General features: G+C 22.0%; 1 protein-coding gene and 1 long non-coding RNA gene across 2 annotated transcripts in view; both read left to right on the top strand.

Annotated features, from left to right (window-relative positions):
• The window catches only part of crp (transcription factor cropped), a 189760-nt gene extending 178137 nt beyond the window's left edge, over positions 1–11623 (top strand). The window contains exons 7-8 of the mRNA XM_011502876.1: positions 120–412; positions 11613–11623. Of these exons, the coding sequence (XP_011501178.1) occupies positions 120–412; positions 11613–11623 (304 nt within the window). The remainder of the gene's footprint in view (positions 1–119; positions 413–11612) is intronic.
• Positions 11624–13214: 1591 nt separating this feature from the next.
• On the top strand, positions 13215–14559 carry LOC105364718 (uncharacterized). Its single transcript, XR_912960.1, has 5 exons — positions 13215–13274; positions 13507–13569; positions 13647–13694; positions 14372–14431; positions 14508–14559. It is a non-coding gene; the product is annotated as an uncharacterized LOC105364718 (long non-coding RNA).
• The last annotated feature ends 10004 nt before the right edge of the window (positions 14560–24563 follow it).

The following is a 24563-nucleotide window of genomic DNA, read 5'->3' as shown; positions in this document are numbered from 1 at the left end:
ATTAATATATATGTAAAAAAAAATTTTCCCTTGTTCTCAGTACTACTAAGTAAATAATCTTTACATATATAGAGAAAAAAATAAGCATACTGAGTTGATTTGATTGTAATATGTCGTAGGTTACCGTCACCTTCCAATTCACTGGATGATGGAACACCGCAGGCTCGTCTATATTTAGCGAATACCTCTCGGCAAAATTTGGAGACGATAGTAGAAGCAATACGGCACCTCGAGGGTGATCATCTTTTTAGTGATGAGCCTGCGCAGGATGTGCCCCTGGCATTGACGAATAAGCAGAGTAATGCTGAAAGTTCCAGTAGTAAGCAGCGGCTCCTCCATGCTGAGGTGAATAATTTTCTACAGTTCCATTCGGTGCAGCAGCAGCAGCAACAGCAACAGCATCAACAACAGCAACAACAGCAGCAGCAGCAGCAACAGTCCTCATTGACAGCGTCACAGTCTACCGGGCAGCAACCGCAACAACGTCCGGGTGTAATCGTCGTCAAACACTCGTGATCTCTCGCCTTGCGAGCTAAGCTGCATTAGCTTTTTCGAGTCAATGCTTGATACTGAGCGAATCATCGTAGTCGTTGTCGTCACTGTCATCATCGTCTTCGTCGTCGTCATCGTGATCGTTGTTGTTATCATCATTGTCCTCCTATTTCTATATTTCCTACTCCTTCTCCTACTACTCTGCCACTTCCTTTTTCACTAGTTTCTCTTACGCGACATTGAGAGTAAAGACGACTTTCCAAATCTTTTTCAGATCTTACTCATATTTTTTTCTTGTTCAACTTCTTTTTTATAGAAGACGAATATAAATTCTCATTGGATCAAAATCGCACACGATACCAAATTGCTCTTTTTATTATTATTATTTTTATTTTATTTGAAGATGCTATATCAACGAAAAGTTCTGCTTTATCGACAACCTTCCAGCTTCTGAATAATAAACAAAAATTATGGCTATTCATAGTTACATTATTTTGTCGATTAAAATAATGGATATAATTATTCAAATTTATTAAATTGAAATTATGTTAACTGATCAGATAACCCTTTGCGCCTTAACATTAAAATAAAAGCATTTTCTGTGGTATGAGATATTCTACTTTGTGAAAGGATAAATTGTGGTATTAAATAAATTTGAAATCAATATATTTTTTAGTTTTAATGAATCGACAATATGTATTATGAGCATTTCGTTTTACAAAAATTAACAAATCCATATAAATAGCCAGATATGGATAAGAACCAAGTAGAAAGCAAATAAAACAATTGATCTGTGCTATAATAATAGTGTTAATAATGCAACTTAATAATAGACAACAAATTGTTATTAATTCAGTAATAGTTATAAAGTTCTGATCTCTTAAAGCTTCCTAAAAAGATTGCAAAAAGCAATACGAGAATAAATTGATAATATTAATAAATATTAAATAAATATACCAACAATTTAAAAAAAATTCAGATTGCCTTTCATAATCAATTTAGTGTCTTATCAACTGATACGAGTTTAGCGATTAAATATCTTGATCCGATTGATATTGTTTGTTCGTGTTTTGACCTTTTTATTGTCGCTGCCCAGTAATACTCTTCGATAAGATTTTTTTCTATAGCTTTGCAACAAAAAATTTTTATTACTAAATTTTATATTTTAAATATATTATTAGAATATTTAATATATTATTCGAAATTTGTAATCAGTTAGAAATCTTATATAATTCAATTTAAAATTTGTTGACTTGAATTATTTAGAAGAATTTTTTTTTTAATATAAAATTTAAAACGTCTTGTAATTGTTGAAATTATCGACAACTAAGCGCCTTAAAAGTCAAACAAGCCATATTCTGTAATGTATTGATAAGGCAGATTATTGGAATGTTAGTTAACAAAACTTTGATATTAAATTTACCAATGAAAGTTTTTTGAATTTTATTTTTAAAAACAAATTTGTCACTATGAAATTTATCTAGGATTGTAACAAATGTTAACAACTTTTAATAAAACTGCTATTTGAATTTTGTTTATAAATGTACTTCTTAACATTATAAAATATTTATTATAGGAGTTTCATTTGATTAATAACTTTTTCTGTATAAGATGTAGTGTGGTTCTTTAAAAAAAAAAATATATATATTCACTGTCAAACTTTCTTCATGAATAATCTTTTATTGAATAAAGGATAATTGAGTTTTTAATATTTAATTTTGATAATGGGTCATACGCTGGAACAAAAAACTTCATCTTTTTTATATATTTTAAATCAATATAATCTATTTCATCACCATACAGTAAGATTTCGATGTTTAGAACAATGCATTTAAAGAAAAAAAAACTGTTAAAACTAATCAAGATATAAAATAGTACGTCACACTATCTAATTATTTTTTTGCTTACTTCTTTTATTTTTTTCTTGAGTCCATTTTTTCCTCTGCTCTTCCCTGTATATATGTCTATTCCTTCTTTGTTATTTTGTGTCATGTCGAAATTAAGCGGTGATGAAAATGTAAAAAATAATAAGCGAGTGTAAGGCAAGCTAAAAAAAGAAACAAAAAGGAGTGAGAAAAATTTAAAGATATGTATTTACATCAAGAATGGATTTAGAATGAAAACTTTTAATTATTACTAATACAATAATACTAGATATTAAAGAGGCATGATATAAGCATGCCGATATGTATTGAAATAAGTTTATAAGCATACACATTTATGTATAAGTATGAAAACACCTATATGAGCACATATTTAATTTTTTATTGTATTATTAGAGTAATTGATGACGTATTCAAAATATTTCAATAATCTCAAGACCTAAACCGAAATGAGAAAATGAGATAGTTACTGTTTTTAACATATGCTTTTCAATTTAAAAGAAAGAGTTTAGATATGCAAATCTAAATTTTATCACTCTAATGATAAAAGAAAAAAGCTTTTACTATACAATTGTTTTCTTTTTGCTTTTATAAAAGGGTAATTAAAAAAATTTATTTAAACGTATAATCTGTGCCAAATAATGGAGTACCGTGACTTTTGTTCCTTTGTGGGTGTTTACACGACAATGTGATCGACTGATTCTAAGCATCAACGTAGTAATGTAAGGAAGTACAGACTTGAAAAAGAGATAATGAAAAGGAAACAAATGATTGTAAAGAGAAGAAAAAAGCTAGAAAGTAGGAGATAAAGAGATAGATAAATAAATAGTTAAATAGAAAGAGAAAATGAGAATAATTTTGTGTTTGAAAAAGTCAAGCCTCTGTTATATACTATTTTCAATTTATTTCATTCAAATTAATTTCAAATTAATTTCAAATCAAATTTCCTTTCTTTATGTATTTTATTAATTTTACGTGCTGTAATTCTTATTAAGTTATTATCTAGACTCATAAACAGAGTTCTCATAAAATATGTGAAAGCTAAGCTAAAAGTATGTTTTTAAATTTTATTTGAAAAAAGGTAAAGGATTACATGTTTGTTTATAACGATCAGTTTTATTAAATTTCTTTGAAGAAGAATGGAACTTAAGAGTTAAAAAGAAAAATACACTCACACATATAAGTTATCATGTAGTGTATGCTAGTATTTCAAAATAATAATATAATAATAAAGGTATCGTGTATATCTTTTAAATAATAAGAAATCCTAATAGGATTGTGTTTACATCATCGTTGAAGATACACGTACCTGTGACTTTAATATTTAAGGGCAAAAAATACATTTAAAATATAAGAATATATTACATTAGTGCATTAGATATGTAGGAATTATTAGCGTTGCGGAAATAAGTGACAAAATGCGCTTGACAGGATTGTGTATTGTAAGGATGTAAATGATTGATAATTGACGCAAATTTACCTGAGTAGAGTTACATTATTAATGATTAGATTAAAAAAATTAATTATATGAAATAACAGAGATAATGATTGTGTATGTATGCATGTAGGTGAAAACAGCTAAAATAAATGAAAAGAAATAATGAAAGAAAATAAGCAAAACCACCAACATATAAATGGTGTTTTTTTCTAATTTTTCGGGCTTTGACTTGTTATAAAAAAAAATATATTGATTATCGAAAGGACGTTATAAATTTATCGATTCAAGTAGTCAAAGATTTATACACGTTAGAAATTTTCAACAAATAAGAATAACGTTTTTATTTGTTACGCTCACTGAATTTCATATTTTTTATTGTATTCTTTATTTAATCAAATTGACTAGATGTAACTCAATTTATATAGTTAGCGAAGAAATTAAAGCTTAAACATAAATTTAAGGAAGGTTTTAATAGTTTTTTCAAATTTATTTAATTTATTCAATTTTTATAGTATAAAATTTAATAAGTCTTGATTTATTATATTATAGTATAATTATTATAATATAATTATATTATAATAATATATAATAATATAATATAATAATATAATAATATATAACAATATAATATATAATATAATTATATATAATTATATTATATATAATATAATTATTTATTATATTATATTATATTTAATAAGTCTTGATTTATAATATTATACATGGTATAATATTTTCTATTGTTAAAAAATAATTACTTAAATTAATCTTTTAACTGAAATCTTAAATATATTTAAAGTCAGATATTTTAATACTAATTTGAAGAATTGTTTAATAATTGAATTAAATATTTTCTGTTTTATTATTTTCTTCGTTAATATTTTGGTAATTAATTATTAGAACTCTCCATGTATAATTTTTAAAAATCAGCTAATAATCAAAATCTGTTGAAACCTCAAAAACATTTCATTAATTAACATTTCGTTTGTAAAAATAAAAATGATCACAGATTACTTTTCGAAATGATAAACATGTAACAGGATGAATTGCGAGATGACACAGCGCAATAATTATAACTTTATTAGATTTAGAGCTCCCAAAATGATCGTTGGCATTTGAACGAGTACCTCGATATAGTGAAAATAAAAAAATTAAATTTGTAAATCAGGAAGGACCATTGAAGGCCTAAAAAGTGAAAAAATTGCATACAATAAACTGAAAAACGCACGTTCGACAATGAATATTTGAATTGATTTTAGATGTATGGAGCTATCAATGATTTCGTTATAAATTTTTAAATGTTTTTTGTTTCTTTTTTTATGTTTATTTACGAATTATTAATAAGTAATTATGTGATTACTCGGCATTTTTTTCTCGTTGACGAGATCCACTACGTGGATATGCAAATTGATGCGACTATATTTTTTTAAGTAAAACGAATTAGTATTTTTATCAATCGTTATTTCAAATTCATTACGTATACAAAAATTGCAATACTTTATGAAAAAGAAGAAATAAAAACTTGTCGAACGGCGATGACAATTATTCTTCTTGGCCGTCAAATGTGCAACGGCAAATGCGCACTTTGTATACGAAAATAAAAATAAAGATAAGTTGTAAGAAAAATAATTTACGCCTACGTATCGCGAGCGTAAATTCTGCGTTTAATAAGCATTTAGTGAGATCTTCGTAAGTAAAATCTTTCTTTAAGTTGGCGATTTATATAATACGTTAGTTCATGTTTTATTTTTACTTTATGCATCTCTATTTTGTTTTTTTATATAACACGTAATTGTTAAACATTATTAATTAATCACTTGGACGTGTATTTCAAATTTCATCGAGCTTTACTATGTCTTTTTTAATGTGTTTTATAAATTCGGTGTACGCTTGAATTATTTATTATTCAGGGATTTATTGTTGTAATTTAAATTACACAGAAATTATGGTGAGTAATAAGCTTTAGGCGACTTCTATTTATATAAGACAATGAAAAATTAAAGTGAATTATTCTAAAGAAATTGTATGTGAAAGTGTGAAGAAATACACGTCAGCATTGTAATATTGAGACGAGCTAGAAAATACTGAAGTCAAATTTTTACTTGATCAATCAACTTTTGGTGTTAACAATTTAAAAATTATTTCATAGATATTTATAATATAATATGAATTTGGAAATAATAATATGCATGAAATTGACTTTGGCGGAATTTTGATATTAAATAAGAGATAATTTGGTATTTAAGGGACAAAAAGAAAGAAATAATTAATACACATTGACTTCGCATCCCCATAAGTTCGAGAATCAACCGATACATAAAATAATTGTTCTTATAAAAAAAGATTTTCCAACGCATTTTGTACCTTGTATTTCATTCATATTTTAATGATGAATATATTCCAAAACAGAATCTGGAAGCAGTGAGATAAACGAGGTTGAAAAATATTTTTCTTGTTTTTTAATTAGGAAGTTGAATTTATCTGTAAAAAAGCAACACATTTCTACAACGGTATAGAAAACTATTCTTTTTTATTGTTTTTATCGTAGTATTAAGTATCTAGTTAACCTCGCAAACGACTGTTGCGGACATAAGGATAAAAGATTTAACCGGTACTTCAACATTTATTATGAAGTTAGATTTAAAAAATATAAAAACAGCAAGTATTTGAGATCAAACGAGGTAATTCTTCGTTTTTGTATACAAGGCACTGTAGATATACAGTTTGCCATTTTATAAAATACACTTACATACCTAAATATAAGAGTGTGAGAGATAAGAAATTTACAATTTATATATACATGAATAATTTCACATTTTAATGTTCTTTACATAGAAACAAGCTTTTGTTTAAACCAATAATTAAATTTTCATTGATATTAATATGGAATATAGACGTTAACTTAAACAATTTTTACAACCTGATTGTTTCTTTTGAGAGTTTCTTAATATTTAACTTTTTTCATGGAGTTTTAACAGTCAAGCTGTTATTTATATTTTGCCTTATTTGTTGAATATATTGATAAAAGTCCAATGTAACTAAAATCAAAGTAACTATTATTTGATATATAAATGTTGGATTTGAATGTTGTTTTATTCATAATCCAGTTTAATGTTTATGCATAAAGTCAGTTGATATTTATGTAAACAATAATATTTTTATCCATATTTCTTTTAAAAGTATTATTCATTGTCTTTTATATTTCAAATATTACCGGGAGTCCAAAACTCTTGGTTTTCAATGTCTTTTAATACAAAATCTGTATTTTTCAATTTAGAATTCGTTACTTGAGGTAAATACTATAATATGTATTGTAGTATATATAGAATGCCAATCTGTATCAACTGAATACATATATAATTTTTATTTTAAAGTTATGCTCGTATCTCGGAAAAATATTAATTTGATATAAAAGTTTAAAATATTGTTTTTGAAAATTCTGTTATCTATTAATATTGAATCTTTGAAACATAAAATGTACTGTGTATTTCAAAGAATTGTTTTATTGCCAAAATACAATAAATTTATTTCAATTCACGGTAATCAAGGTGTTAGTCTGATATAAATCTACATTGACAGATATAGAATATCGATTTTTAAAATATCCTTTTTACGTATTATCAATTACTCCTAAATATGCGAATGATTTTTGTCAAGCAAGTTATTTAATACTCAGTATTTTTTATTAAAGCAACACTGAAGTTTCCATTGATTATATGTGCATTAAGATACATATGATTTAAAATAGATTTTCTACACTAGAATGTGAAAAATTATATTATTATAATCCATGATTGGAATTTTGTAAAAATCTCGGTTGTACGTCGACTTTATAAGCAAAGTTTTTTCCAAATTTGGTTATTTTATTTAGGATTGAATAAACTTTTAATTAAATACATTCGTTTTTATTAATGGTATATTCATTATTGACTTTTCACATTATAAATCCCGATATAAAAGACGAGACCTATCTTTATTTGTTATTTTGGGCATATGTATCTAGTGTAAAGCTTAATAGCTTATGTTTATATTGATAATTTCGTATTTAATTGTTATGAGTATCCATAGCAACTTAATAAATACAACATTTTTCTTGGATTTAAAATTAAATAGCAATATTAGAAATTTAGTTTTCTACGGCAAATGGCGACTGAGAAGGTTTTTGCTTTATCAATTTAATGAGGTCGACATATAAATGATTTTATCTATTTCTCTATCATTAAAAATATGCTAAACAAAAAATTTGATATTCTATTTTACATTTTGATCATTTATTATGATTTACTATTGTGGTTTTATAAAAAAAATAATACATAACAAAAATTTTTAAATTAAATGAAATTATTAAAACATTGAAAAGTCGTTATATGAAAGACATTAATTATTATTTCTTGGTAATGATAAATGTTGTGATCGGTCGCCACGTGCTTGTAAATAAAAATTACTTACGATTTAAGCGACGAAGAATAGAAAATTTAAGAGAAAAACTTCAAATGAGAACAGCATACGCAAAGTGTAAGTGTAGAATAAATATGAATACTAAATACTAGGCTTGGTCTGACATAGTAAAAAAATGTTAATAGACCTTATATGTATGTAGGGTGAGATTTTTGGGTGCAGAAAATTACGAGAGAAAGAGAAAACACATGTCTGTACACACCATACACAAAATACACACTGGCTTATATAGTCAAGGTTATCCGGAACTTGCAACATGTATTTTTTTATTGACATTTTTGCTTTTACTTGATGTGTAAATTAGAGAATAATCTAATAAAACGAAAATATCTCTCAATACTTTGGATCCATTATTTAGATATTAACATAGGCAGTATTCAATTTAAGATATAAAATAAAGATAAATAAAACAGTGTCACAAATGTATCAACTTTTGAAAAATAAATGCAAAGAAATTTATATTCGCGTTTTCCTAGTAACAAATGATTATTTAAAATAAAAAATTTAATTAGTACACTACAAATATAAAGAAAATTGTTGTAAACTTAAGGTCTGTTTAACCTAATACAAAACAAAAATAGAAATGGCATGTTTATACATTGTGCGATGGCAATTTTCTTTATATTTAACGAACTGACTATCATTATTTAAGAAATAGTATTTATATATAGTGATATACTTTTCTAATAAGAAGATAAGATATTGCGGTAATAAAATTTAACGTTCTTTTTGAATTCTCAGTATACTGGAAACACAAGATTTCTATTAACCTTTTACACACGAAAGAGATAAATGTCTGCAAATTAAAATAAAGTAAAAATGTGAGCTTCCTTTTAAATAGTGAAACATTAATATTTGATAAGTAATGGATTAATTCTTTGGGAATGTTATTTAATATATTAAGATTATTTTTTTCTTAAAATTTCATTTAATAAATAAACGGTACTTGAAAATATTAGTCAAGATTAGAGAAAAAATGGTAATGGTTAAATAGTTGAAAGTAGCTACAAAATTTTGTGTATATGTAGTTATACAATAAATCTATTTATAACAAAATTTTCATATTATGGCACTGAACTGTTTTTAAATAAATGAAAGAGTCGTAAGGACTAAAATAAAAAACCGGATGTACGAATAACATTTATATTTAGATTTTAAAATTACAAAACTGAATGTCCGTTTTGGTACTGCATTTTTCATGTAAAGCATTAGGTAATACAAGTATGATAATATCTTGGCATACTTTTAATTATCTTTTTATAATACGAAACTAGAAGTAAAAAAGATTTATCTGACATTTCAATAGAGTTAATTCAAAGTAATAAAATAATAATTCGTTAAATTTTTATACATTTTCTTGCTAAAAATAACTAGTCGAAACACAAATTTTCCTTTTATATTATGTGGTAGCTTTAAGATCCAGAATTAGAGACTTACATTGTTAGCGCCGATGGAAAGTCTGGAGCACGTACAAGTTCCCTAATAAAAGAAAACAAAAAATTACAAACACACAAACATTCATACACACATGTACACTCACACATTAAATCTTTTAATGATTTCGTAATCTTATAAAAAGAGAAAATAAACACCTGGATGGATCTGCACAGTGAAAATGTATTTACTAAGTAGATACATATATTTAAGTCGCGAGACGTACATGCGTACGTGAAAAGAAAAAAGTCATGGGATGTTTCAAATGAAGTAAAACGAGTAAATTCGAATGGATATATTATAAAATAAAATGAGACGCTTAAATAGCGTTTAAGGGATGAAGAAGAGCAAAATGAAGCCAGAGAAAGAATGAAATAGTGAGCGAAAGTGCGAGTGAAAGCGCGAGAAGCAGAAAGAACGATAAATTAAATAAAAAATAATTCTCTGTGATGTAATTATATAACGTGATTGTATTTACTGCGATTAATTAATTATTTATCTTTAAATCCTATGATATCGACCATTAAGATTGCACTACATCTTTTATTCTTTTATCGAAATATTTGTTTTTTCCTTATACATTATCACATTACTTGTACGGAATCATCGATTATACAATTATTTGTCACAAGATATGTACATAAAAACATGTCATAAATATCGGTACAAACGACTATTGTTTCTCTATTTCTTACAACTACTATTATGATTAATTATTTCTGCCATTCTCATTAGCAATACCGCATTATTATCATTGTGGCGTGAAGAAATACAAGTTACCTCCGTTTTCTTCACGAAATGGCTAGGTATATGGTGAAAAAAAACATGTTTTTAATATTTGTGTACTTCCAAGTAATCTTAAGAGCAGCATATTCGTCGCTATTATCATACAATGTTTCTTCATTTTTGTCAGTATGGTACAATTTATTGAACAAAATTACAATAAGTTAGCGTTTTTTATGTAAGAAATATTATCAGTTTAAGAATTTATTAAATAAATCGAGAAACGATAAGTACATCTTCAAGGTTATAATTATATTTATTACAGCCCAATGCCTAAAATAGTAAAATTTAGTTTTTCAAAATACTATTTGCAAGATTGTTTTATTTTTCTCCATATGCAACAGATTATATTTCATAACATGATATCCAATAACATATAAAATGTTTGGATATTAATGTATTTAAAACTTATTTTTGAACTGTTTTATAATAACATTTTATTTCAAATATGCTTCAATATTGACCGTTGGAAAAATCTTTTTCATTATTTAAATTAAATAATAAACAATATATATTTTAAAGTAATAAATTCATTTAAAGCACAATTTTTATTGTTAACTTATTAAAAAAATGACAGTATTATGATTAAATTACGAAACTACGTTTTCGGAGAAGTTAAAATTTTACAGTTTAATAGTATAATCCGTCGCAGATCTTAAAAAAATCAATTATTTTGAATTTTGAAATATCATTAATGAAAGGTGTTTTTTAAAGAAAAGCATACAATTATAACAATTTACAGTTTAATGAGTATAGAAACTTAATTTATCTAGGTAAATAAAAATTTCTTAAATAATATATTTTTTAAATAAAATACTTTATAAAGATGTTAGAAAAAATTTTTCCGTTAGCTTTTCGATTAATTTTAGATTTTTATAAATATTAAATATTTTCTTTTTATTTAGCGTATAACATAAAATTGGAATTCATTCGATAAGCTAATTAGTTTTTGCGCGATTACGTGTACTAATTTTGAAAATTTATGATAATGTAAATTCAAGAAAAAATGTTTAAAATTTTATAATAATTGAATCCATCATTATATTTTTTAATGGTTATCTCTAAACTTTACAGAATAATGTATAAAATTTTACTAAAAACATGTTTCTGCTATTTGATTGCAGCAAGAGAGTAAATTAATTATTTTCCATCTTTAATTTATACTATATCTTATACCTCAAATAATGAATTATAATATATTCATTGCGAGTATAATAATATTTTCATATATCTGTAATTATCTTCTTATAATACGAATATAATAAAATAAATAGTAGTAAACAAAATAAATATAAGATAAACGTACACTTACAAAATAGTCTGAATTATATTTCATTTAATTTATATTTTATTGTAAGAGTAATCGAACATAATTAATTATTTTATTTATTATTATTATTAAATTTTAACATATTTAAGTATTATTATTATTCGATGTACGAATATGTTTTTAACAAGTTTCAAGAATATCAACAAATTTGTAGTGATGTGCAGTTTTTTTTAATGGCCCGGATAAATAATGGTATTAACAATTTATATTTATTCATAAATATTTGTGTTAATTTATTATTAGAAAAATGAGAAAATTAATTTATCAATTTCAGTTACCTTCAAATTTAATTTTAATAAGGCGATAGAATGCCTTATATATGTTAAAGTCAAGTTAGAAACTATACTATATAAATAGTAAATATTTTATTAATCCTTTAATAAAATAGAGGCTAATATAATATTTTACGTCTCAATGCTAATATTATGTGTTAAAATTGTTAAAAATGCGAAAGAATGTTTATATATAATGATAATGCCTACGGAATAAGGTCTGCTTTATTATAAATAAGACACTAATTATATATAAATAATATTCTTATACATAAGTAAATGTTTAGTGGGAGATAATTTAAATATCTCTCCATTAGATTTTGTTTTGTACTAAAATTCGATGAAAAAAAAATTAAAAAAACGATAAAAATAAATATTAATAAGTTCCATCATTTTTAACATATTCTATAATAACATTGAATTTAGTTGGAGAAATTGAAATAACATGAAGTAAAATACTAAATTAAGTGGAAAAAATTTATTACAAAATATTTCTATCATATAAATAATTTGAAAAGTTTTAATAATAATATATTATATTATAATATTTTAGTAATACAATTTAATGTCCTACTAAGTAAAATAATGTCGAAAAGTAACTACTGTTGGATTATTTTTAATATTAAGAATAAAAATTGAACCATGTTGTATGTAAAAAATATTTAAAAAAATGTTTTATTGTAATGATATTCGGACTTCAAATGTGTTAAAAAATATATTGTATTAATTTATAAATTATATATTGTTTAATATTTTATTTACATAACTTATCTTAACTGAATCTATTATTATATTTATTTATTATGCATAATATATTTATTTATCACATTTCAGTTGTAGATATTATAATTATTCTAAAATTAGTAAATTAGCAATAATTAAAATTTCAAACGAAAAATATTGTTTTTTTTTACTTAATAGTTTTGTTTTTATAAAATCGTCTTTGAATAACAGTAAACAATTAATAACAAATTCGTGCATATAACTTCGTATTATTTTACTAATAGTTTTACTATAAATTATAAAGTATTCTAAAAAAAATTAAATCAGTTTCGACTAAACATTTTTTTTTTAATCAATATATTTATGCAAAATGAAATATACAATATTGGGAATATTATTTTTTCTTTGTTATGTACTAGCAGAGTATTTTGAATTAAACCAATGTCTAAATAAATGCTTAGGTAATATTTTTATTTTATAATGATATATTATAATAATAATATTTAAATTTTGTACTTAATACACATTTAAGTTCTAATTCAAAAGACTATTACGAGATTTTTTGTTAACTGTTATAACACAATGTACTGAATTTCTATTTGAATATAATTTTTTGGGTATTAATGAATATATAATATTTAATTTATATTATGTTATTTTAGAATTTTTTTTTCAAATAAATATTTTTTTAAGGAAATAAAAGTTTTCGACTTCAAGTGTCTTGTGAAAGAAGCTGTTATAAAAATTATTTTCCAAGTGAGTAGATTTTAAATCTATATATGATATTGTAATAATAAAATATTAAATAATAAAATTACATTCTTACTATATAGAAAACGAGCATATTCTAAATTATAGTCAATGTTTACGAGTCTGCGATAGTGAGTTACATAGTCACTTATATTATAAATATTAAATTGTAGCAAAAACAATTTTTTTACTACATTGAAGTTATAAATTTCATTTATTTGCAAATATTAAGCCATTGTGATTTTTCGAAATTTTGTTTAAAATATAAATCAAATTTAGTTGTATAAATATATATATACTTATATATATATAATTATATATAATATAATTATATATAATATAATATAAAAAAAGTTTAGATATATTAATAAATATAAAATAATTTATATTTCATTAATAAAAAAAAAGCAAATTTCATTTGAAATGAAAAATATTCTTTACAGCTTTTAATGATAAAAATTATATTAGAAGTTTATTTTGGTGATTAAAAGTAGTATTTATATATATATATATATATATATTGTAATACAAAGACATTTATAATATTGTTCTTTGTATTTATAATGAATAAGAAGTCTATTAATTATACTATATTTAGTCGATAAAAATAATATTAATATATATTGTTATATTATTTTAAAATTTATATTAAAATTTGATAGCAACTTATAGCAAGCTGATAAATATTTATAAATTTTTCAAATAATCAAAAATATTATTTATCTTTAATTGACATCATATAAATTATTGTAGAAAATAAAATATGACGTACAATTTAAAAAAATTTTTATCATATTTTTTAATGCAGCTTTAGATAAGAAATTCAAAGATTCTTGTAAAGAAGCATGTCAGTACTTTTTTGAAAAAAGTAAGTTAAATACTATGGAAAAATGATTAAAATTTGTTGTTTCAATAAATAAATTTAAATATTGATACTATTATAGCTGGAAAACAATTGCTGTCAATAGAACAAGCTACGACAGAAAAAGACATACCAAATAATAAAAAATATGAGATTATAAGAACACATATAATGAAAACATAAATATAATTTGTCTTGGAGATAATTAAGGTTTAGTATAATTACATGGAGTAAAACAAATAAAATTTTAATTATTTTTGTTAAAATTTGTTATATTTTAGCTGTAACTCGGGATAATTTTATTTTTACATATTAAATCATTGAAATAAATACTATTATTTATATAATGTAAAATACAAATACGAATATGAATGAATTTCACTTAAATTTTGTTCCATTTGGAAGAATTTTTTCGAAAATTACCCAGTACATTTTATTATACGTCAATTCTTTAATTCTTTTTATAATATAATTTGCAACTGAAATTGATTATTTTGTAATATTATTTTATTAGATTTCTTTTAAAAATTTCATAATTTATATAATTTGTAGTAAGCACTTTAATAAGTATTTATTTAAGTAATGTATTTGATAATTCATATCGATAATAGAAAAATTAATAAAATATAATAAGTATTCAAGCGAAATTATTATTTCAAACATCAAATAAGGTAGTTTAATTTTATATAAAAATGTAATGAACTATTTTAGTAAGAACAGCATCTTAAGTTACACAACTTTTAACTAATATACGGGCGTTACCTTATAAAAAATTGAACTCTTCACTTGAATCAACTGAATTTGATTATTTTCCTTATTACTATAATAATTATGTATTTATATTATTATTATAAAAACGATTTTAAACTCAATTTTTTAATACTTCAAGCATTTTTTATAAAAATCTTTTAATATCTAGTTAAGTCACATTTAAAAAAAATAATTCCTCAAATAAGTTTTGAGATTCTGTGTATTTTACGTTTTAAAAGATTATGTACAGCATATAATGATTTCGATTCAAAGCCATTAAAAAAATTTTACTATGATTACAATACAAGTTTTTATAAAATAAATCTCGTTATCATATTACAAATTTATCTATATTTATTTAAAATACAAAAACAAATTTAGGTTTATTTCAGTTTTATCTCTGTTTATACTCATAATTAAATATAGTAATTTTACTCATAGAATTGTTACATAAAAAAATTTTTTTAAGCTTGGAGCAATATATTAAAACGTACATTTAGAAAATCAGTTATTATTACAAATTTAATTTTGATAAAATAATTTTCTGTGGTTTTTTTATTATTCAAGTATTTATAACATCATCAATTTATTCAAATACTTTTTATAAATATGATCTCAAATCGTTAGAGTATAATAAATAATAGAAAACAGCTAAATAAAAGCTTGACGTATATAATTACAAAAACAAATATTATATATAAAAATGAAGTTTCTAATATTTATAATTTTTATTGTTATTTGTTGTTTATCTTGTGTCAATAGTATATTATTAGAATGTCTTCAATTATGTGAATGTAAGTAAAATATGTATTTGTTGCTTTAAATAGAAAATTTATAAAAATATAATTAAATATATTGAAATTTTATTCTTGTCAATATTATTATATATTTTTAAATTTAATGTAAGTGTCGACACTGAAAACTTATCTCAGTATTAGGTATTTCAAATTTATAGCATGTAAATTTATAGAAAGAATTTTTTAAACAACGAAAAGTAAACTAAAATAAAATACGTAGTGAACTAAAAATTAATTCCTTGTTTCTCATATAAAAGCACATATTTTTAATAATATTTCAGTAGTATCCTTAATTTATCATATACATATTTTATGTATATTAACTAAAGTTTATAACCAATATATATTTAAACAGTGTTGTAATATACTATGTAGGTTAAAAGTATTTCTATGAGCCAAAATACTAAATTTACTTGTTACGTATATAATGGTTGACTTCCCCATACATTAATAGGTATCAATCGATGAATTATATTATTTATACAACTTGATAGTGATGGTTTCTATTGCCTTGTGCTACGTTTGAAATGATAATTGAATCTTAATAAACGATCTGCAATCATAAATGCATAAATATAAAGATATATATATATATATATATTTAAAATTCTACAGATTTTATAATTAATTTATTGAAAGTAAAATTTATTATATCATTTAATCTTGTTTTATTTCGTATACTTTTATATAGGCTTATAACAATATATCACCATATTAATATATCAAAATATAAAAATATCAATACATCATAAACATTCACATATCTTCTGTAAAATCTTTGTGTTATCCATAAATGTTTTAGAATATTGTATAAATTTACAAAACAAATTTTACAAAAAAATTTATTATAATTACCGATTATTTAGAATTATATTTGAAATCAATGCATGTATGGTTAATTTCCTTTAAACCATACAAAATTAAATGAAAATTATAAATAAAAAATCATATATATTCACATAGAATATATAACGTTTTATGTATGTAAATTGAATCTGAAACTAAATTTATCGGAATTACCGATGAATAGGTGGGGTTGATCTGAAAATAGGGAAATATCCTATTTTTATAATACAGATAGATTAGATTAGATAACGTTCATATTTTTCTTTGGCTTATTTAACTGGTATTAGAATATCATATCCTTATATCGTATATATTAAATATATATTTTTTATTATATTTAAAATATATTTTTATATATTACTAGAGAATCATCCGTTCAGAATAATATCGCTCAAAAATATAGTTATTTTATAGATCTTGCATATAATATTTTTATTATACCATTGAAATTTTGTGTTCAATTAATAATTACAATAATACGTAATTTTATATTAACGACATACTATATTCATGAAGTATTGCAAGAGTTTCTTATTTATACGTAATTTGGGAATAAACATTCTAAACTCTATTATATGCGTTTTTTTAAGTACATTAATTTATAAAAAATAAGTTTCTGTTTATATGCTATTTTTTATGTTTATTAATAAATCAATAATAGACTTAATTATGAAAGATCTTCTTTAAATTAAATTTCAATAATAATAATTTTATTTTAAAGACCATTTGAATCCCACATTAATCCTTTCTTGCAAACGAGATTGCTACAGAAATTATTCTCACGGTTAGTAAAATATTTTAATTTAGAAATATTTTAATCATTTTAATTAAATATTGATTTTTTATACAGGAGGTTATAGAGCTATGAATATGGAAAAATGTGTGGAAATCTGTCAATGTAAGAAATATTTTTATTATATTATTAAATTATGATATTTATAATAAATGTGTTAGAAGGTGAGACTTTAAATTTATAAAAATATTTTAAAGCTGCTACAAATATACACATGTATTTAATCGTTTATCTCTTAAGTTTCACGATATAAAATTGAAATGAATAATTTTTATTTGTATTATTTTACATTTATTAAGAAATTGAATATGTTAATTTACTTCTATCAATATTTATATATAAATAATAATAATAATACAAAATGGAAAAATATAAAAAATAAATAGCTTTTACGAACTCTGATAACGATTAATAAACAAAATTGCTAAATTATAAAATTTTATAAGTATAATTTTTGAATATAGAATCATTTTAAACATTAATATTACATAATATAACATTTTTATTTGTTTTAAATATTTAATATCTAAAAATACTTTATAGTTTTTCTATTCGATGATTTGATATTTAAAGTTTCCTTTCCTCTTATCAAATTTCTTGTGTCTAATTAAATAGAATTTCTGGTAAGTAGATTTTGCTCGTAGGTTATGCATCAGTGCACATTGGTATACTTTTCAAGTTTGATTATAAATACGATTATTCTGTTTGTAAAGTATTCGAAAAATATTAACATTATATATTAATATTGTTTATGCGTTTACTCATATTTTTCTTATTTCGTTCATTTCTGTTCTTTATATATTGTTTGATTCTTATTTTTTTGATATCATAAATCTTGCATGTTTTTTATCTCTTTTCTTATATGAATTATAAATTCTTAGTATATACAAAATTTATTCTACAAATAATGATTATTTGAGCCAGTTATAAATATACTAGCAGTTAATTTTAAAAAGATAAATTATATATTACTATTATTGCTTAAAATTTCTAAAATGTTATAGTAAATGGTTCAATTTTTTACATAGTAGATTAGTATACTATTTGAAATAGCTACATTATAAAAATTATTGATATTTTGAATATTATACAAATAATTTTTTTATACTTACACGCATAATTTATTTTGATATAGCACAACCTAAAGAGTACCAAGGAGATTGTTTCTTAGCGTGTCAATATTTTTTTGATAATGCTGAACAAATTGGAATACAAAGTAATTCAATAATTTTTTTATATATACAAAAATACCATATTGTAAGAATGAAATTATAAATTATAATTTTATTAGAAACGAAAAAAAAACGGTCAACAAAATCACCAATTAGAAGTAATCAAGGATCAAGCAAGGAGAAAGCTAAAAGCAGCAAAACTTAAGGGACTTAATAAAATTAGAAAGTTATAACTTCAATTACAAAATATTTATTTTTCATATGTATAATAATAAAAACTAAAATATATATTTGAAGTATAAGAAAACCATGATTTTACTTCATTAAATACACGTTTGTTAGTCGTCACTATTCATTCCCATATTTTTTTAGAATTCTGTCAATTAACGAATTTATAAAAATAAGAAATTTTTAAATTATACCATTTAATAAAACAATTTTCCATACAATTATACATATAAACATTACAAAAACTACTTTCGATGTTCTAAATAAATTATACGAATTCTGGGTAATATTAATAATTAACTTGTTAGAGCTAATCTTAGAGTACAAAAAGCATATGATGTAAACATTTTATTATTGTAACATTAAAATTTTATTAAATATTGTATACAAAAGAATATAATTATGTCAGATACTTGTTCGAATTTTTAAACATTGTTGGAAAAAAAATTATGAAAAGAAATACTTAATCATAATTCGTATTTAATTCAGAAATTATTTAAATTGGTTTGGCATTGTTTTGATTTGTATTTAATTATAAGATATACAGATAGTAAAAATACGATTTAAAATTATTTTATTTTTAATAATTATAGCAAATGTATAAAAGAATGCAGTTTTTAATTTTAATACTATTATTTATTATTTATTATTGTGTGTTATATTTACTATTAGATGAATATCTTCATCTTTGTGCGAGTAACCTGTTCACTTTCATATTCAACTATACATTAAAAATTGCGGTATCTATTGGAGGTTAAATTACAATTACACATAAATATACATTTGTTGATTAAAACATTTAATATTTTTCATAAATTATATATTATAATTTATAGATACAAATTTTTATTTCATATCTAAATATTTATCTATATATTTAATTACGTTATCTAAAAGGTTTTCTTCTGTAATAATTAATATAATAAAATAAGAAGAAATAGGACACTAATTAAATATAATTGTATAATATAATTTTTATAATTTCATAAAATTTTTAAATTATTTTATTATTCAGTATGAAAATTAACAAACAAAAATCTTTTAAAATTTTGTAAGAGTTTAATTTTTTAAGAAAGAAAACCGATAAATTAATTTTTTACTGTTTTACCTACTTACTGATAATAAATTAAAATTATATGATAAGTTATTATTATACATTTAAACAAAATTTCTAATAAAGGAATCATTTTTCGGTCAATTTTTTAAGTTTATGTGCTATTTCATAATTATTTTTGAAAATGTTTCATTAAGCTTAAAAGTTGAATAGAATAATATAGAAATAGAAAAATGCAGAGCCCGATGTTATCGATGGCATACCCATGGTTGGTAAAATATTTAAAAAAAATACTAATTTTATAATAACTGATTCTGACTATTTATGTTTATATTATACAGCGGGTTCTCTTTTATCCGCAAGGAAGAATATATTATTTTTTCTTTTACCAAGATACATGTTTTTTGTTTTAATATTCTATGTAAAAAAAATTTATAATCTATCTTATGCCCATTTATGTAGTTCAATATATTATATATCAAATGCAAATATATATATACACATAAATAAATAGTATTAGTATATAAATAGTAGAAATAGTAAATAAATAGTAATCGAAAAGCACTTAATTTAACAAAGAGAATTAATTTCAGATTAATTATTTGAACGTATCATTCTAAAATGTCATTTCAATCTCGTATCATGTAGATGCTAGATATTTATTTAGTTTAAGATAATATTTTGAAAAATTAATAATTACTTTGAATAATTTTTTTTATAATTATTTTTGTTTTTACACGAATGGTTACATCATAAAATTGAAATGAAAACGCTTTAAATAAAGTAGATCACAGAATACAATATTTAAGTTACTTTCTATTATTTTTATTTTTCAATTACAAATTCGTTATCCGAAAAGATTATAACAAATTGAAGTTATTTACATCGATTTGATATGAAGTTAATATATAAAATAATTCCTTGCAGTGAAAAAATAAACAAAAACGAAAAAATAAAAAAATATATCATTTTAGTCAATCGTTTTAACAGATACTGTTTTAAACGTTAAAGCTGAAACTTGGAAATGAATTTAATTCAATTAACTGCACTATTTTCCAATTTAAATATTTAAAATTCTTACTATATTCTTTTTTTAAGGTCTTTCTATCATATATCGACCCGATTGTTTAACGTCATGCGGATATAGGTTTACTCACCTAAAATAAGTAACGACATTATTGATAAAAAAAATTTTTTAAATTTAGTTATAAAATCTAATATATAAATAATGTTTTTGTTGTCGGTAATATCTACTAAATGGCTAAAAACAACAAAATCAATAAAATATCCATAATTTACAGCAAAAAATTTAAGGGTGTTTTCCAAAAATTCAAAAGGAAAAGATATAATATCAGAAAAATAAATAGTATATGGAAACAATTATAAATATATATTTATTTATTACAAATAAAATTTATACGTTAAATATATTTAGCCAATAATCTTATTGAATTATTCTTAGTTTTTAGGTAATTTATAATATTTTTAAGTAAAATAATAATTCTATCAAAAGAATATTTTATTTTATAGTATAAATTTAAAAATCATTATGATTACGATTCTTAAATATTCTTGATTATTCATGACAATTTTTTAAATTTGTTTAAAAAAATATTGTATTAATAAAAGAATGATAAATTAGAATATTTAATTGTATAATAAAAATACTAGCCTATACAACAAAAATATTCAGAATTAAATATATGTATATTAATATCATGATATGTACAAATTATGCAAGACAATAGCCTTGTAGAAAGCAATACATAATACAACGTTGTTCTCAGTTTAATTAGCTTACATTTAAAGTTAGATATGCTATAATATTGTATTTTCGTAATAAATTTTGAATTCATAAGTATTTTATATAACTCTTTATTTATTTAAAAAAATCAAAGCTCATAATTAGGCTTATATTAATTATTGTCCATTTCTAAAGTTTAATTTTAAAATTTTTAAATTTCAAACCTTTCATTGATTCATTTAAACATATTCAAGTTCCATATTAAGTTCAGTGTTACAACAACAATATTTTTATTATTTGTACTATTCATAGATAAAATAATAGTTTATATATTAATAGAGTTTATAATATAGTTCACACGTGAAATTTGTAATTTTTACTAATAGGTTGCATACTTTTTTAAAAAGATTAAAACAAATCTTATAGCATTTTACAGTTTCTTAATTGCTGTAGAAATATTTAATATAGATATTAATATTAATGTTTGGAATTCTATTCAACATCTAGTTAAATATACAAATTTACACATTTAAAAGTAAACTAATAAACTTATTTTGAATTTATTATTTTGAACAATAATTGGCTAAATTAAATATTTTTTTACAATTATAAAAATATTTTTGAAAGAAAACATAATATATCTAAACAAAAGTTACTGCATAATAGAACTCTTTAATTTAAGTGCTTAAATGTGGTATTTAAATTAGTATAATCTATTAATCAGAGCTGCTTATAATGCGTGGTTAATAATGTAGATGGTGTTTTTTAATAATTAGTTTTAACAACTGCAATATTATTTATAGTACTTAAGATTACAAATAATTTATATATGTTGATTAATAGTTTTGTCTATTAATTTGCCAGAAAAATTATTTACTGATAGTGTATTAATTTTAAGTACAATTTTAGTAATAGTGTTGGTATAGTTGATATAGTGTAATATACAATATATTATTATATTTGTAAGCAAATGATAAAAAAAATTTTTAATTAAATTTTATATTAAATATTATAGTAAATATATAGGTAAATTGGAACATATGGCTCTGATTGAACTATAAGTTATATAAATATATAACTATAAGTGAACTATAAGGCTCAGATTCTTAACAAATTTTTAATAAAAAATAACAAAATAAATATATGCAACATTTAAAAGTTAATACAGTTAATATATAATGTATAGTGTATATGCACTTATAAGTGCATATTATTAAACTATATTGAATTAACATATAGTATGATTTATAGATAGTAAAATAAAATATTTGCTCCATACAAATTAGAACTAAAATAATTCTAGCAAGACAAAATAATCATGAAGAAAAAACTTAATATTGTTATAATATTATTAATAATGTATAAAATGTATTATTTATTTCATTAGTCATGAATATGTTCAAATTTGCATATGTAATGAAATTACATTGTTTGTAATAAAAAATAAGAAATATAGGCAGTGCATGAAATTTATTCTTATAGTGAAGAGGAAGCTATTAGTAAAAAAGTAAAATAATTAATTCTATTAATAATACCATTATTGAATTATTATATCACCGAATTTAATATTATTATTCTTACAATGCAATATCCTATATGATCGATATCATTATTTCTTCGTTGTACTATAAGGATTATAGACATAAAATATCATTTGGCAACCGTATCATTTATACATGCATCTATATATTTGTATATATAAGTATTCATACACATCAACCTTCATATAAATTGACACCGTGGCACTAATTCGTTGAATGAACCAATAGAAAAATGTATTCGCGCGTGTGTATACAACGCATCATTGAAATATTGCATGGGGGAGCAAATTCACGCTTCCATTTGCCCCTCTTTTAGGCACACACATATATTCTTGTTTTCATTATTTCCATCTATCTTTGTTTCTTTTATATATCTAAATTATTAATTTAATTTTTTCTCTCTTCACTTATCTTATAATTAATGAAAATGAATATATTTTCTGAATATTCATATTATTTTTATAGAGATAATTTACTTTCAGATATAATTTTATTCGGATATACTTGTAATTGAATTTTCGAAAGAAATTAAGTTAAATTAAATTTTTCTTTTCTAATTCTATTTACAATGTATAACAAAATATTTAGAAGTTATATAAATAATCGATAAAACAATCTATTTATTATTTTTTATATTTAATTAACTTCTATAATATAAAAAACGATTTTAAGCTTTATTTCTTATTAAAACTTCATAAATTTCTGTTTAAATGACATAAAGTTTACTTATGTCATTAAACCAATGACTTAAGCTTTTACTACAGATTTATAACTATATTCAAAAATAAATTTATTAAGATTGAATTTGTTTTTGTTCTAAATGTTTATATATAGTAAATTTTATAACATTTAATAAATTAATGATAAGAATAAAATAATAGTAGATATTATATTATCTCACAAAAATTAAATTGCTCAGTTTATGATAAAAATTTCGAACAATTTACATATGATATAATATCATTTTTTATTACTACGGTTCTATTTTACTTATGTTGAAGCTCCTCTATCTCATCTCTAATTCTCAACTCTCCCTTCTGTCGCTCACTCTTGTTCTCTCTCTCTCTCTCTCTCTCTCTCTCTCTCTCTCTCTTCCTCCCCCCTCACTATCGCACATATGCATGTACATACAAAGTCACTCTATTACTATATAATAAAAAAGATTCTATCATGAGTCTATAGACATACGTCTCGTTGCAGTGCTCACACAACT

Source organism: Ceratosolen solmsi, unplaced genomic scaffold, assembly GCF_000503995.2.
Source record: "Ceratosolen solmsi marchali unplaced genomic scaffold, CerSol_1.0 scaffold15, whole genome shotgun sequence".
In the NCBI taxonomy this organism is placed as follows: domain Eukaryota; kingdom Metazoa; phylum Arthropoda; class Insecta; order Hymenoptera; family Agaonidae; genus Ceratosolen; species Ceratosolen solmsi.
This window is presented reverse-complemented; position numbering and strand designations above follow the sequence as displayed.